The following is a 17,540-nucleotide window of genomic DNA, read 5'->3' on the forward strand; positions in this document are numbered from 1 at the left end:
CAGGTTATCTAAAGATAATATTGTGGCAGTCAAAAGAAGGGAAAATTGTCACTAGAATGGTACCAAACTCTATTACAATACATCCTCTGTATCAGCGAAATCACAAATTTGCCTATCCATGCCAAAATATATCAACAAAAATCAACATCAGTGGGCAAAATCACAGATCTGCAATATTTTTACCATACATTTATTTTAACCTACTAGCATTTTTAAACCAGCTCAACGCTGTTAAATTTCATCATTCACGGATTTCTCAGGAACGGAATTTCCTTGCGGATATGGAGGAATAACTGTGCTCAACATAAACAGGAAGCAGTGATGCTTGATACTGAAATACTCTTTATATCAACAAATTGCTCATAATGAAATAAAATGGGTAATTCTACCATCTGTTGAAAAACAAATCCAAGCTAGAAACTGGAAAAACACATCTAAAAACAAGTTAATGCAGTGTGTCCCCGATTTCCGAATGTCCAACTTATGAATGTTTATACTTATGAATGAGATCCCGAACATGGTGTAATTTTAAATATCCAACATACGAACATTTCCTCTACTTACAAATAGCTGCTTTATAACAGAACAAAGAACGAAGAACAATACAGCACAGAACCAGGCACTTCGGCCCTTAAGCCTGCATCAGCACATTTTGCCCTTCCATTCTAAAACTGTCTTCATTTACAGGATCAGTATCACTCTATTCCCTTCCTATTCATGTATTTGTCCAGGTGCTTTTTGAATGCTGCTATGTTGTCCTGCACTGTGCTCCATCTGTACAAATCAACTGCAAGTGGACTCAGGAATGGAGCCCATCAGTAGCCTGAAGTCTGGCTGTATTGTAGTTTGCCTGATTTTTTTTGAATGCAGTACACATTCACACCTCAGCCTCAGATCTTCAAATTAAACAATCAGTTCCTTGTGTTTAACACTTTTCAGATGTACTCAGTCTAACATCTCTTGCAATGAAAATAATTCAGCCTAGATTAAGATAAATAATTTACGTCTTTCCTTCAATAAAGTTTTACAAAACATACAAGAGGTTGTTGTCAGTCTTGTCTGACCTCAGAACAAGGCAGCTTTCAACTGTCTTCAAAGATGTTGTGAATTAAAATGATGTGCGATGATGCTTTGGCTTAAGAGGTTATTTTGTCCATTTTCTTGAAGAAAGGTTGTAAGGAAAAGGCAACGAGCTGACTACTGATACCACTTGAGTAAACAGCTTGTGAGGCCTTGGGTTTTTTTCTTAAAGTTGGAACAATGAAATCAGCCTGGGTGTGGCCAGCTCTCACAGACAAGGCTTTCCAGTTTTCTCAGAAGCTATTGGGCTTTCAAAAGAGTTGGAAACTTTGGTGAATGTCTCTTGGCTGCGTTACTCTCTGAATTTTCTCTTGACAATTTTTCCTCCTGGATTGAAGGACTGTTTATTAGAATCTATATTGGAATTTTCCTTTTCTGGCAAGGGGTATGTTTATGTGATGTTACTATATTGGAACAGGTAATTAGTGACAGTTACTGTATCTGTTATTCTATTAAGTTTTCCAATAGAATTATGTTATTCTAAATTCCTCTTTCTTTAGTCGTATTTTAAACTACAGTGTTTAAATAAATTTTGTTTTGCTTAACATCGAGTAGTTTGACAAGTCGGATTGCATCTGGAACAGACACTTTAAAATAAAAAAAAAATGCCTAGGGCCCAGGCTACCTTCTTAAAATATTTTGAGGGGGCTCCAACCTGGCCCATAACAGGTGCTTGCTCATGCATCTTTATGATCAACTTCATCAGTGATTGTTGGCTAGGAGGCCTGAACAGAACAATTCAAATTGGTTTGTCTTGTATTAATATGATTTGGATTGAGTTATGTAAAATGATTAAAATGCAAACTAAATTTGACTTCTTTCAAATCTTGAAATTTGACCTATATCTTGATATAGGTCATCCTGAAATTCAATTCTCTAATGAGTTAAATATTTCAGTTATTAATAAAATAACTTTATCAAATGCAGATTTGTGAATGGCATCTTTTTAAGTGTGAAATTTCTTCTTTCTGATCTGCTATCATGCATTGTGAAGGCTGTTTAAAAAAAAGTTGTCAAAGAGAAAAGACTTAATGAACACCATTTAGTTGATATTATTTATCTACTTTATGGATTTACAATTTATGGCAAAATTATCAATTCCTTATCAAAATGTAAGAGTACATTACTGCCGATGTTGGAAAGCAGAAATGAAAATAGCAAACGCTACAAAGACTCAATAGGCTGCATGACTTCTATGGAGAGCAAAAGAGAATTAACTTTTAAAGCTTCTGAAATGTTGTTTCATTTTCTTCAAACTTAGGACATTAATTTAATAATTACTACAGAGTGACTGAATTTGTCATGTAACTAAAAATGTAAGCTCATAAGAGATATCAAATGAGTGTGTGGTACAACAGCAGGAAATTTCTACCTGATAGCAAGATTGTTAAAGCCCAGAATGGGATAGGTGTCACATCCTGAGTTTGTTACTGCAATTTTCTTTTAGTCCCTGTGCTGTGGTATAGTGTTTCCCTATACTCTTTAAATTCCACCATTTATTTTCTCTCTAATGCTAAAAGTAATATCAGATAATCCCTGAGTAATCTGAATTAAATCTCAGACAGATACAATTGATGTTTATGCTTTATATTTAATAAAATTTGCTCATCTCTTTCTAATATCTTTGGTCATGACATTTTGTGACGTCTTATAAAAATGATTTTACAGACAAAGATCACACCCAAACTTTTAATAACCCTGTCCAAAAATGTCAACTTTGCTCTGTTTTAGATTCTGTGTTTTGTATTTCCAGTCTTTTTTTTCTATTTTAATTACATTTGTGCCATGATTGAAATGCAACTTTCAGCTTGTTGAAAATATTAAGAGGGAAATCTGAAAGTATGCATATAATCAAAGAAAGGTCATTAATCAGAATGAAATATATTGCCGAGACTGAATAACAATCAGGGAACCTGCAAATAATGAAAACAACAGTACAGCAACAAGGTCAAGAGGAACTGATTCATTAGGTAGTAGTTCAGTATTGATTTAGCAAACAAATTGAACAAATGTTACATCATTCATAATTACAGGCATATTATTTTTCTGATTGTGCTTAACTCTTAATTCTTTTTAAAGAAGACTGAAATATATTTGTGATTACAGTGAATACAATCATTTTACAGTGTCCAAGTTAACAGTTCAAATGTTTATTCGACAGTCTGCCTGCCTTATATCCATCAATTTAAAATGTCACAATACATTTTCCCAGCAATTGTTAAACAAAATATGGCATCAAGATAGCATTATTAAAAAAAATAACTTTTGCTTTAGATAAAATAGTGCTGAATACAGGCATACAGAAATGCTTTACTCATAAAAATGACGTGATTTGACTCTCACGGCTGGATTGATTTTATACTCAATAAATTCTTTAATATGTATGTGTCAACTGACACTTAATACACATAAATAAAGATATCTGTCCTCTTCAGGTAAAAGGCAAGTATTCTAAGAAAATAAAGAGTTTCATCAGTGTGAAAATAATGAATTTGCACTTTCACAGATAAGAACTCATTTATTCTTGAAGGTAGCATTTTGATCTTTGGATTTGCTTGCAGTGTGAGCGGCCAGCAGAAGCTCAGAGCCAGTAAAGAGACAGGATTAAGATTTGTAGCATTTAGAACTCTCCCTCTCAGTGTTTACAACAAATTGGACCAGATGTGCATGAGTATGAACCATGCCTGGTTGCTAAAGCCTCCATATTTAAATGGATCCTGGCAAAGATCATAATGGAACCATTTTGAAATTAAAAGAACAGAGACAGGAATAAGCCTGATAAAATAGCATGGCAGAAACTTGAGAAGGTGACAGAGGTCTCAGCCTTGCCTTGGAAGACATGCTGCATCTTGTGCCGCTTGGGCACTTGACCAGCAAGTGTTGGATCCTTCTCAGGGATCAAGGATCTTGGGACAGTCAATTGGAGATCGACAGCTCCTCTGTAGTCAGCAGCACAGCAGAGAAGCAGAAGCTACTGTTGGTGCCATCTCCAACCAAGACCTTAGATCAAAGAGGGATCAAGAGATGGATGAGTGGTGCTATTGCAAGCATTGGGTTATGACAGAGGTGGGGATCATTAGTAAAGGCAGGGTACCTTCGAACAAGGTGGAGGCAGTATTGTTGTTGTAATGTCACTGGACTAGAAATTCTGAATCCCAGACTAACATTCCAGGGTCTGGATTTGTATCCCACCATGACAGATGGTGAAATTCAATAAAAATCTAGGATTAAAAGCTGGCCAAATGGTGACCAAATAATTCACATCAATTTTAATTAAAACTCTGTTTCATTTATGTCCTTTAGGGAGGGAAACTGCTGTCCTTACCTGGTCTGGTCAATATGTGACTCCGGACCCACAGCAATATGGTTGACTCTAAACTGCCTTCTGAGCAATTAGGGAGGGACAATGAATTCTGACCAAGCCAGTGATGCCCACATCCTTTGAACAAATAGATTTAAAAAGTGCAGACAGCCACAGTGGGAGGCTGCAAGCAATCATATCATGGTTTGCTTGACATACTCACTGCATGAGAAACCCCTACCTGTCCATGTGTTAATGCCCACAATGGAAGGACAAGGCCTACTTCAGAACCTCGATTGGTGATGGAATAGGAGGGCCATTCATGGGAACTTTCCACCCCAGGCTTAATTGGGTTGGAGGTGGGAATGCTGGTGTGATTGCCACTCAATTAATTGACCCTACCAGCCAACTTGTCAAGGTAGGGCTCATGTTTCTTCTCTCAATGTGAAAAGATTGTCAAGGATTTTGAGACATCTTTGGAGTTAATTCTGCAATTTATACAGCCCCACAGATAAATATGTGGATAGGAAGAAGAGGACAGCCTCTCAGACCAAATAGATGTGGTGCTAAGCCCTACAGCAAGTGTCAGGAGTATAGACCCATGATTATAATGAAGGGTTGGAAGAAATTCAGTGGCTTTACCAAGATGGGAAGGTTATAGGCATGACATCTTCAAGAGCAAACTTCTTCAATCTGACTTCCCCAAGACTGTCTTGCACAGCAGTCTTCAGACTACCACACCCTATAGATGCACACATTCCTGTCTCACAAAAAACCTCTTCATATCACCAAACAAACAACTTCGACTGACACTCAACTACATTTTACAGCCTTTTCACATCCTTGTAACACTGTCACTCTCCACACATGTCAGACCATCCTCTCCAAACATTCCCTTTCTCACACTCATCTCTTCCTCTTATTGGAGTAAACACAGTCGCAACAAACCCTGAGAGAACAAAGCCTTTCACTTCAGCAAAGAAGAACCTTTCAACTATTCAGAAATTTAATGACTTGAATATTGCTGAAGAAACGTATTTTTGAAACATTTTGTTTTATATTCATCAGGAAAAATGCAAGAATCGCAAATTCAAAATGATCACAACAATTTGTACTACAGGAGAAAAAGGTGGTGATTGGTGTCTTTTATTCAACGCTGATTTCTCCATTGTAATGCATTAGCTAATCAGACTACTTTTCACCTCTTGACAGAATTTGGGATTACATTGTCAATTGATTGGGTTTTGCCATTTGTGTTTTAAATTATAGATTCATCTATAACAAGTGCATTGAAACATGTCCTTGTTCAATGAACATACCAGTGTTTCTTAGCACACTGGAGTGTTTGATGACTTAACCCGCTTCACAGGTCAATACCCATCTCCTTTTCTGCTAAAATATTTTTCTGAATTTTGAAATTTGTTTAGTTTCCTTGGAGAAAACTAAGAAAAAGAAGTGGCATTTACTCTACTTTTTAGGTTAAGGTGAATAACTAACCCCTCAAACTGAACATGTGATCATGTAAAAATGCCACAATTTTGTTTACTTCTCTGCAACAAGTGCTTCACAGATTAAAAAAAAATATCCAAACCATTTATGAGTTAACTGAGACAAAGTTCATGATCTACTTTAAGCAGTTAATTCAAGCCCACTGAAAGTGAATACATTTCTTTATTTAGCCTTTGAAGTCCTACTTTATGAAACACGTTAATTTTCATTTCAACCTATGAGAGGGTAACAAATCTAAATTAATAATCTAAATCTAAATTTTTTTTAAAATATTGATTATTTTATTGAAACATGTTCTTACTGACTTGATGATAATGTCCAGATTTCAAATCCCTTTTTAGAACATTTCAGGGGCAAGAGATATAGGAAATAAAGTTTATTTTCCCTAGTAGCGCAAATTAGAGACAGTAAGTAATTCACCTGATTTTCTCTTCTATTAGCATTATGTTGCCTCAATTTAAAGATGGCAATATGAAGGGATGAACTCACAATGCATTTCTATGCCTTTACTTCATCCAGTATTTTCGTAGATGTGTTAATCTGTTGATTTCAAGTGAATTAACATCTATCCAAAGATCAGAGAAATGAATGTGGAGAACATGAACTCCTAATGGCAGCAATTCATTTTAGCCAGCACAAGATAGCTTGTAAGTTCAGTTCATATGCTAATTCCTCACCAGGTCTCAGAGTGGGGCCAATCTGATGGAGTGGCTCACAGTAAAGACCACCATTGTAAAGAGTGTATTGACAAAAAGTAAATTCAATTGAACAAACTGCAGTTTTATTCCGCCATCCTACCAAAGCAATCATCATTCCCTCTTGTGTACCGCTTGACATATAGCATCAAATAGGTTCGCTTTATGATTCTCTTGAGTTAATAAAGAAAGTCTATCTTCCCAATGCATGTTCTCAAATGGAATCAGAAATAACACATAGAAAATAAAAGGTTGCAGGACCACTGAGGCTGCCCTAAATTCATGATACTGATATCATGAAAACTAGATATTAATATCCATCTATATCCCAAAAGAGAACTTACCCCCACCCACTCACCCCATCTCATCCGCGCACATCCAGCAAAGCTGTAACATTTGCTGGAAAAGGCAACAGAAGTAACTCTCAGAGATCACATAATGCATTATTTATACAGCTAGCTAGCTGCTGTATTACATGATCTCTGTCCCTAGCTAAAGGTTAAACCAGCAGTGATCACACACTTGTTTTTTCCATTCCCTTGACATGCTCACTGTAATGGTAGCTGGTTAATATTTAATAATAAGGGGAGGAAAACCTGCACTTCATGTCTTTAATCATACAAATCACAATAAACAAGTTTCTTGGACAAACAGGCTATATGCATCATTCTCATTTCACCCATTGTAGCAATATTTGAGTTAACTGGTATTTCATGTGAAGTAGACGTTACTAACAGAATGTATTTATGTTTTCAGTTTTAGGAAATTTAGTGAGAAATTCTATTTTTCTACCGATTGCATTTTATGTGGTTAGCCAATAACCTCTGTAATGTGAATGGGCAGGAATTTACAGTGGTTCATAATTGCATTATTTTTAACTTGAACTTCAATGGGTAATTATTTTTGGGCTTTGCTTGGTGTCGCTTTTGGCATCAGCGATTTTCGCAATTCTGCAGATTAATGAAGTGTCGCTGTCAAGCTGAGAACCAGAAGGGTCAGTATCATCACAGGGTTCCAGGAGATTGCACCTGATAAGAAAACAGAATCAAAGCAATAAGATAGAATGAAAAGTCAAACATTGTCTAAGTAATATCATTTTAATACATTAATCGATTTCTATTTTGCTGCAAATGGGGTCACTGACTACGTCAACGCCTCCTGACGTCATCACAATCTGTTTCCATTCAACTAACTGGGCTTTTAATGGAAAAATAGACAAGGGAAAATAAATGGGTTTATAAAAGCAGCATCATTTTGAAGGACAGTTTAATCTCATCGACATGCGTTGCTATGAGAGAGACTAATTTATGTTTGCTGTTTGGAGAATTTGTAGCGTAACCACTTGTCAGAAGTACATTCACTGCTAGATTTGGAGATGGATAATGAGATTTATGCAATGAAAGTAGTCTGTAACTGCACTGACACTGTCAACTTAATAGAACACCGCACAGAAAGTTAAAGAATCAAAACAGTAGCTAAACAGGACTATGTCACAAAATTTACCAAGCTCCAGACATACTGCTTAGTTATGCCCTGTTGCCCCCTTTGATGCCAGGGTGGTGATGACCATTGGTAGCCATTCCCATCTCATTGTGTGCCCCTTGCCTTCCCATGCTGTTCCATCTGCCACATCTTAATACTGAGTTGCTGCCATTCACCGTTATTATCCTCTCTATTTTTAGCAGCTGCCTCCAGTTCCCACAATTGACTTCCCCTGCACAGCAGTGACAGCCCTGATTTGAGTTTCAGTGAACAGACCCCCTGACTGTGTACCATCCCCTGTTCAACATGGTGAGACAGCCTTGACTGACAAGTATGCAGACCCCAGATTGATCCCTGCGCACCTCTTCTTCTGACTTACTGAAATCTTTGGACTGCTCGAGCTGGACCTCCTGGGCTGACTATTGCCTACTCCCTGGGCTGCAATGAAACAAAATCCCTGACCCTGAATGCCTCAAGTAGCTGACTAAATCCAAGCCCCTGGATTTGGATGATTCTGTTGACTGACTGTGCCAGTAACTTCTGAAAACTTTCTTCCCTTGACTTGACTGAGAAATACTCTCCTTGGAGTTTGTGACATGGCTATTTAGTTGAAGCGTGCTCATGACATGCTGGAAGCTGAGACACTAATGAGGCATGATGCCACTCAACAATACGTCTACCACTGACTGATTATTACTGCCAAATATCACAAGCTGCCTTGCTTTCTGCCTGTGCAAAAAGGCAAGGTAAGGCAGAAGTGCTATGAGCCTTTAGCTTCTGAGTGAGACAGTGATGTGAAAAAGGCAAACTAAGGCAGCATTGCCATGATCACTTAAGTGGACACAAAATGAGTGTGAACTAAGAAAGCAAGCCAAGAGGCCTGAGATGTATCCAGTTCTGATTCATGAAACAGGAATGTATCCCTGCAGCATTGCAATGAAAGGCTTCAGTATGTTTGAAAATACATTGAATCTGTGAACCTTCTTATATGTGAGTCGAAAATGCGCCATGATGACGTGATGAGGCTGGTGACTGATGCCAACCTCCAGGGATGAAAGATGTAGGCAGGTGTTGCCCATGGAACATGGTGAAGTGAATTATGCTTGCCAAGGTGGATACCCATAGAAGACACTGTTGATTTACAGCTGCCAGGTATCTACTCAGACTTACATGTTGGGAATTATCACCATCTAGTTTCTCCCTACTGCTGAAAAAATTAGCAAGCCACATATATGTTACAAAATGATAAGATATTAATAATGCAGATAGACCTTTTGCTGCTCACTAATGAAGTTTTCACCCAGCCGTTGAAACCAAATGTGTAAAATTGGGTATTTTTTTCCCAATGTTAAGATTCCTATTTTTTTGTTCTCACTAAATTATTCTAATCGACTTGCCATTGCCTACACCATTTAGGACTTCACATAGATCCACTCTCTATCTTTAAGGAATTAACTTTATAATTGTGGAATATCAAATTTTTATTCCATTATAAAATCATCATGAATGGGTTTCCGAAAAGAGTCATACTGCACTAAAACAGACCCTTTGGTCTAACCAGTCCATGCCGAACATAACTCCAAACTAAACTACTCCCACCTGCCTGCTCCTGGTCCATATCCGTCCAGGCCTTTCCTATTCATGTACTTATCCAAGTGTCTTTTAAACATTGTAATTGTGTCCATATCCACCACTCCCTCACAAAGTTCATTCCACATGCGAACCACCCTCTCTGTGTTTGTCCCTCATGTCTTTTTAAAATCTCTGCTTTCACTTTAAAAATATGCCCCTTAGCCTTGAAATCCCCCAACCTAGGGAAAAGACACCTACCATTAACCCTATCTATACTCCTCATGATTTTATACACTTCTATGAAGTCACCTCTTAGCTTCTTACCCTCCATATCCAGCCTTTCAACACAATAAGAGAAGAAAATATTTGTGATATTTCATCTTCATAACTTAATCCTGCTTGTATTTTTATTTAATTATCTGTAAAATGATTAAAAATTGAAGGATAATCATTGCATTTTCAGACCATCAGAGCAAACATGCTCTCATTGAAAGGTGGAGCAGACTCAATGGGCCTGATGGCCTGCTTCTGCTCTGATATCTTACCGTCTTATTTTGTCTCCTGATTTGGCATCCTTGAAGATTCTTCAACAGGATTGGTTGCTTATTCTGATTGATGGCATGACCCCTGCTGAATATTGTAAAACCCCAGTGATAGGCACCAGAGGAACATTAACCTTCAGAAAGTTAAAATCTACACTTGCTTTGTAAAGTGAGACAACTAATTAAGGTTGATGTTTAAATGCATAGAATAGACAAATGTAGCTCTGATCATCTTTCCTAAGCATGATAAGAAATGTAGCCAGTAGTGTAGGCATAATGGGTTATGTAGCCAATTGTACAGGAATCTGGCTAAGAATGTACATTAGCAAAACTGAATAACAATTACATTTTGAATCAACAGTCTCAGGGAGATAAGGAAATAAATAAGAGACAACATTAGACACATGGTAATCATCAGTGTCTGACAGCTGACGAGAATATGAATCATGACATCTGCAGAACGTATGTTGATACACATATATGATGCAAGTATGAAGATAGACAATGATAAGTCAACTGTCAAAACATAGAAATTAAATAAGAGAATTAAGACGAGAAATTACGATGCTGATTGTGTTTTGGAGAGATACCTCGGTTCACTTTAATAATGTTTGTCTCCTAACGTATGTATGTTGGAAAGACAAATCTACAAGTGTTGAATCTAAAGTCAAAATGGTGGTTGAATTCCCACTACAATTAGTTTAACTCGTCTCATATCGAGGTGGGTATGTTTAGATCAGATGTGAGGGGTTAAATGGCCCAACACTGTTTCTATTTTCCCTGTTCTGATAAAATATCAGCTCTTATCATTCAACACAATAACATCTCACAAATATTGTTATGAGATTGGTTTATGAAGACATTGTTTACCTGCATTATCAATGGCTCGCTCAAATCCTGCATTTTCTTTTAAGGCTTGAAGCTTCTCCTGTGACAAGGCTGCTTTCTGTGCGTCAGTAACTGCGCCATAGTTCTGTGGCCCCAGATTTCTCAATTGCTCAACAGTCATAGCCTAATGTAATAAGAAAGAAAGTTTTGCTAGCTAATTAAGAACAGATTGCATGTGGAATCCACTTATCTACTCATGTGGATGATGGAATCAAAAAACTTCATGGAAGTGTCTTGTTTTCCAAAAGGAATTCCAGTGAAGGATTAAAAGATGTAAGATTTAAGTGCCATTAAATTCTTAAGTGTATTTTACATCCTATTAGGAAATGCTCAGTCACTGTCAACTCAGGAGAAGCCTATGGAGACTTAGTGACAAAAGACAATAAGTTGCAGTGGGTGCAGTGGAGCTATTTTCCCGAGTCCTTCCCCTAATCGTAATACATTGACCGAGGTTCAATGCATTGAAAAAATGATTGATTGTTTGTTAAGGCACCTCAACATAGACTTCACTACAATTTTTCCTTTTATTTGTGGTTTCAAAAAAATCCTTGATTGTTCATCAAGGCATAGGAATTGAGGCTTTTACCTATATCATGGGAGACACCAAACATTGTACAATGAAAGAATCAATGGGGTTATAGAAATTACAGTTGGTCCTATCTATTTATAAATAAGATAACGGGGTGACAATTCAGTTTGGAAGTGAAGCATAATAGCTGGTCAAGAATCAGTAGGTTCACTAAATACCTCACCTTTCTTTGTTTTCAATTATTCCATTCTGTGAGATAAATAGGACTCCATTTGCTGCTTCAGTGCAGAGATGGTTGGCATTTGCACTCTGCAGGGTCTGACCATCCACGACCAATGAAACTGGAGAGGATACTGAAGCTCCATGTTCTGCAAGTGTGACTGTTGACCCCACAGATTGAAATCGTATGGATCCGATCTCAATGCCTCAGTTTTGAGGGCCGCACTCCATTTGGTGCTCCACAGCTCACCTGCCAAATTGAAAATTACGTGGGCAGAAATGCCAGAATGGCTGTCTGCCAATCTGTTTCACAGCCAAGTCAAAATAGACTCCAAGATGTTTAAGAGGGCATTAAAAATCGGTAATGTTTCCCAGCTGTGTTAGAACAAGATCCCTGGCACATTTTTCTCATTTGATTATTTCAAACAATCCAGCTTTCAAATGCAATTCATTAATGAGTTCTTATAGCACTTGCCGAGAAAACATTTGGGGGGATCTTGGAAACAGCTCCTGGTGTCAAGAATGAAACTGCAGATGTCATCAGTTTGGGCACTTCTTCTTTACTAAGGCCAGCTGTAAGATAAAGGTGTAAGATTACTCACAATTAGATTGAACAAGCTGTTAAAAGATCCAAAACTTCCAAAGATTGCTGTAAATGCAGCAGTTTTCTTTGTATTCTACTGGACACACAATGGCTATTCTTCAATCAGAATGGGAGGAAAGCTTTCTCTCCTTAAATTATTCTCGAACAAAATTGTTGTGGGAAACGTAATCATTCCTGCCAGTTTCAGCTTCTTCCCAACCAACCCTGGTGGATGTGCATTTTTTAAAAAAAACTTTTATCCTCAATTTGCATGAATTTGAAGGATGAATTATTCTTTTGTTTACTGTACTTCAGAGCAAAAGAACAGAGGATAAGGAATGCACTGTCAGAGGTACAGGGCAACATAGACACAGTTAACATTCAAAATGAAATTAAATTGAAAAAGTTTAGGGATACGAAAAATGTGATAAGTTTTTTTTCTTTTAGTGTAAACAATGGCAGGAAATAGTTGGATTGAATGGCCCATTCCATATTAAAATATCAAAGCATTTCTTACCTGCTACGACCCCTATCTCTTGCAATTGTGTGCCAGTCCAGGTATCCACACTGGAAAATGCTTCCACTGCTTTATTCTTCAAAGCAGTTAGAGTCTCAATATTAGGACACATCGTTTCCCCAATCTCCTTGGCAGCAGTGCTATAGAATATAAAGCAGAGCAATTTGTGAGCATTGAACGTTGCCTTCACTTGGCAATGCTTAGTGATACAGATGCTTCAATTCAAATTCAGAATCACGAAGTGTAATAAAAATCTAATCCAGGTAAGTTTGTAAAAATTTTAGAAAACTGACACGCAATGTACATTGTTGTGTAAGTGTGATCAACAAATGTTAACAATTACAGTTAATTTGTCATGAATTACCATCAACATTCTCCATTTATTTAACTCAACGCAAGCTATTTAATGCAATGCACAGTCCATTGTGTAAATACAGCATACAGACCGGTAAGGTTCCAACTTTACTCCCACTCAATTTAAGCTTTTTGGTCTTAGCCAGAATGAAGCTGAACATGTTTTCTGGGAGCCATATGCCCCTGTGGTGGCAAAGTAAGAAAGAAAATCAGTCTAATTCTCATTCAGTAATCTCTACTGAAAGTGTTCATGTGTGGACATTTCCAATATGCTCAACTGCGAGGTCTTTCACAACTTGTCACTCCATAGATGCTACGAGACCTGCTAAGTTTCTCCAGCAATTTCTGTTTTTGCTTGATTAATTGCTAATGTTCACAGTCTAACCTCATAATGTGCCATAGCTACTTTGATGAATTATTGGAAAGGGAAGTGCAACAAGATACTATTGAGTGTTGGCTGGGAAGAGGGAAGAAAAACGAAAAAAAATTGCTAAAAGAAAATCCTAACTTTCTCTCCCCTGGCCTCTGCAGATGAGACAGATGCACTTCACATTACAATCAGCAATCTGAAAAAAAATTCATGGAGTGATCGAATACCCAATTCCATACATTTCACAAGAACCTTCAACCACTGTTTTCTCTAAGTACGTTCTCTGACACCATGTCAACTGCTGCATTGGAAGTATACATTACGTATAGTTTTGTGGGCAATATTCTCTACTTCAAATCTTACTCTTAATCATAAGGATGAAATGACCAAAGACAAGAAAAATGAGTCTTGAGTGTTACCTGTAGGCTGTCGCATTAATGTTCTTGATTTCGTCTGAGCTACGGGTACAAAGGAAATAACCCATACCAACAAGATCTGTGCTACTAAGTTGACTGTCTGATCGCTGACCCAAGAAGTTCTTCATGATAGTCTTGGCTTGTTTGGAATACTTTAAAGGAAAGAAAATCACTGTAAATCATCAAACTTGGTGTGCAAGAATTTAATACAGCTGCAAGTTCATCATAGCAAATTTATATGATTATCTTTTAAGAATTCATTGTCAAAGAATAAAAAACTTGAACAGAATAATCAGTATTATGAAAAGTCTATTTGTACTTTCTTTAAAAACTCATTCATGTGAAGTGGGCATTGCTGGCTCAGTTTTGTCCATCCCTAATTGCACAAAGGGAATTTAACCACATTACTGTGGTTCTGAAAGCATATGTTAAAGGATATTAGTGAACCAAATGGATCCTTATGACAATCGCAATGAAGATAGTTTTATTTCAGCTTTTTACTTGAATTCAAATTTCAACATTTGCCACTGTGGAATTTGAACTCATATCCCCAGTCCATTCTATTGTGCTGGATTACTAGTCCAGTGAAAGCACTACAACACCACTGCTCCCCTCACCTGAAAAGGTATGACAAGAAATTACCATTTGTTACATCTTTTGCTCCTCAACATCATGGATCAGGATTTTTTTTTTCCCATTTGTCTGACCATTGGTGGTCAATATTTCTCATCACTAAATCTAGAATCTCTGAAGTTCTCCGAAACTAATTACACCGAGTTACTTAAACTCCATAGGGTATTGTAAACTCTTGTCTGGCTAACTTCTGTAGAACTCAGCAATTTCTTCATTACTTCCATTCATTTTTTTGAGGGAAAACCAGGCAGGTAGGTTAAATAAAAACAAAATAAAACTATTTGCTGTGACTAGGTTAATGACTTTCATATTTTTCCTAAAGGTAATAGTCTGAAAGTTGCAAAGCAATTCAGGGCCAATCAAAACAGTTCCAACAATGATCTTTGTGTGAAACAAAACAGTTAAAAATAACCTAAATGATTTTTTGAATGACATTAGTGGTAAATCAAATCTCATTCTCACCTCAGTGCTGGCCCATTCCTGGTAGTCTGAGATTGCACCAATAGTATCAATATCAGGTGCAGTGAAATATTGCGTTACTTCACTCTCATCAAAGCCGAGTGTGATCTTCTTTAGAGAGGCAAGCTGGTCATTTGAGATATTCATACCAAAAGCCTGAAGAGACAAGAACTTAATAGATGAAACTGCAGTTGCATATTATATCGTTGTAATTGTAAAATGTCCCATGATAACACAAGGTTATCTTTGATACTGTAACCATGATGGTCACAGTAAGAAGACGAGTTTAGTTTAGTGCTCTGATAAAACTAAATTCTGCTTTTACCAGACTTTCAGGGAGAGTTTCACTGAGCCACAAAAGTTTTCCAGATTAATATTGCTTCATTAGCAAACTTCTCATTTAGATTTGAAGTGTGAAACTGGAGTGAATCTGTACTTCATATAAGGATGCCAGATTTTGTTGTCAAATGCTGAAGCAAATGGTATGTGTTGTTATCTATTCATAATAAATGGATAGAACAATTTCAGGCCAGAAGCAGCTGTCTGGTGAAGTTTGAAAATCCAATATACTGCTCTACCGTTGTTTGCAGAAATAATTTAATGATTACTGTTGTGGGCCTATTCATTGGCTGTAAAACTAGTGGCAGTCCTGCTGAGACCATGTTTGGAAGCCCAGAGAGTACTAAAGCTGAAACAAACAGCTTGTTGGCTATCATTAACATCCCAGGCTCCTGCAGCAGGAGTTTCCATAGTAATTTCCCTTGCAGGACGAATGTCCCACCAATCAAAGGTCAGTAGTGCCACCAGGAGAAGTGGCCACCTCCATTGCTGCAGCAGAGCTCAAGAGAAGTAATGTTGCTGAAAACCTCAGAAACCAGGTTAAGGAAAATAATTCTGGGGATCTGGTGAGGGAGGTCCTGATAAGCAGAAGAAGGTTTTCGATGTAAATAATTGAGAGGATCTCCCTTTGAGCCCCTCCCAGATACCAGTGGATCCCTCCATTTTACGGAGGCTGTCCAAGAAGGGACTGCCCCACTCTCTCTTCCCCCCTAAAGAAACAGACCTCATGTAGGCCTTCCAGGATTTGTCTAGAATATTATGTGTTGACTACCACTGGTTGAATATCAGGACTTTAGGTGGCTTTTTAAGGGTCTCTGCTTACCCCTGGGTGGAAAAGCCATTCTCCCTCATCTGGGGATGTGAGGGATGCAAAGTTGGGATGGGGCAGGCTTTCTACTCTTTGCCTGCAAGCCTACTGAAGGAATGGAGCAATGAATTCAGCCCTCACTATGTGCTGAAAATTATAATGTTTTGAATAACATGAATTTCTTGCATTTAAGCATTAATACAAGACTTATAAGGCAGTTAAGTCAAGTAATGTTATCTGGAGGTATTGTTTTAAAACCATGATAACTGTTAATTGCTACCAATCTGTCAATCTCACATATTACAAAAATGAACAATTACAAGTGCAGACTCTCATGCATTCAGGTATTAAATGTTGTAGCTTATAAAAAAATTCAACAAATAATTTTAATTTCATCTTTCCAAGCATTCTATTTCTTTTTCTCATTTAACTCTCTTTCTTTATCCTTAATGGGAGAAGTTAAATTCTGTCATTTGAACAAAAGTGTCAAGATTTAGTTGTGCGAGAAGTCCATAGAGGAATTTCAAGATGAATCCTTTCTCCCATCTCTGAGGCTCCTGAAGCCTTGTTTCTTTCGACTTGGACTCCCTACAGTGTGGAAACAGGCCCACACCGACCCTCAGAGCATCTCACCCAGACCCATCCTCCTATAACCCACCTAATTTACACTTCCCTGAACACTATGGATTAGCATGGCCAATCCACCTAACCCGCACATCTTTGGACAGTGGGAGGAAACTGGAGCTCCTGGAGGAAACCCACTCAGACACGGGGAGAATGTGCAAACCTCACCACAGACAGTCACCCGCGAGTGAAATTGAACCCGGGTCCCTGGTGCAGTGAGGCAGTAGTGCCATCCACTGAGCCACTGTGCTGCTCCTGTGTGATGCCATCATTAACTCAAAACTTACAGCAATTTACTGAGTGAAGTGCTTTAGTCGAAAGCTGCGGGGCTTTGTCTAATTGATGGCAGACACTGTTTGTTACCTTGCTGCTGCACCAAGTGCAGCTCTGCTGTTGGAAACAATTTTTAGAACTGATCAGTGCATAATCTGTGAAATGGATCTCAGGTGGAAGCAAATTTACAACTCACGTTATACATTGAAGACCATGTTAAAAATCATTGGGAGGAGCATAAGGCTCTCCAAGTTTGTTCCAAGGATAGTGGGATTGTCCCATGAAGAGATGTTAGGCAAACTCAGCCTGTACTCTGAGATAACAAGATGTAGAGCTGGATGAACACA

The 17,540-nt window shown here is 37.8% G+C and overlaps 1 protein-coding gene across 1 annotated transcript in view; it reads right to left on the minus strand.

Annotated features, from left to right (window-relative positions):
* Window positions 1–2,198: 2,198 nt before the first annotated feature.
* Window positions 2,199–17,540, minus strand: part of LOC109919559 (otoancorin-like) — a 200,571-nt gene continuing 185,229 nt past the window's right edge. Inside the window, exons 20-25 of the mRNA XM_048615372.1 lie at window positions 15,153–15,305; window positions 14,061–14,209; window positions 12,918–13,057; window positions 12,293–12,390; window positions 11,052–11,193; window positions 2,199–7,613 (exon numbers count right to left, since the gene is read on the minus strand). Coding sequence (XP_048471329.1) covers window positions 7,543–7,613; window positions 11,052–11,193; window positions 12,293–12,390; window positions 12,918–13,057; window positions 14,061–14,209; window positions 15,153–15,305 — 753 coding nt within the window. The 3' untranslated portion in view covers window positions 2,199–7,542. The remainder of the gene's footprint in view (window positions 7,614–11,051; window positions 11,194–12,292; window positions 12,391–12,917; window positions 13,058–14,060; window positions 14,210–15,152; window positions 15,306–17,540) is intronic.

This window comes from Rhincodon typus, chromosome 32, assembly GCF_021869965.1.
Source record: "Rhincodon typus isolate 14 chromosome 32, sRhiTyp1.1, whole genome shotgun sequence".
In the NCBI taxonomy this organism is placed as follows: Eukaryota; Metazoa; Chordata; class Chondrichthyes; order Orectolobiformes; family Rhincodontidae; genus Rhincodon; species Rhincodon typus.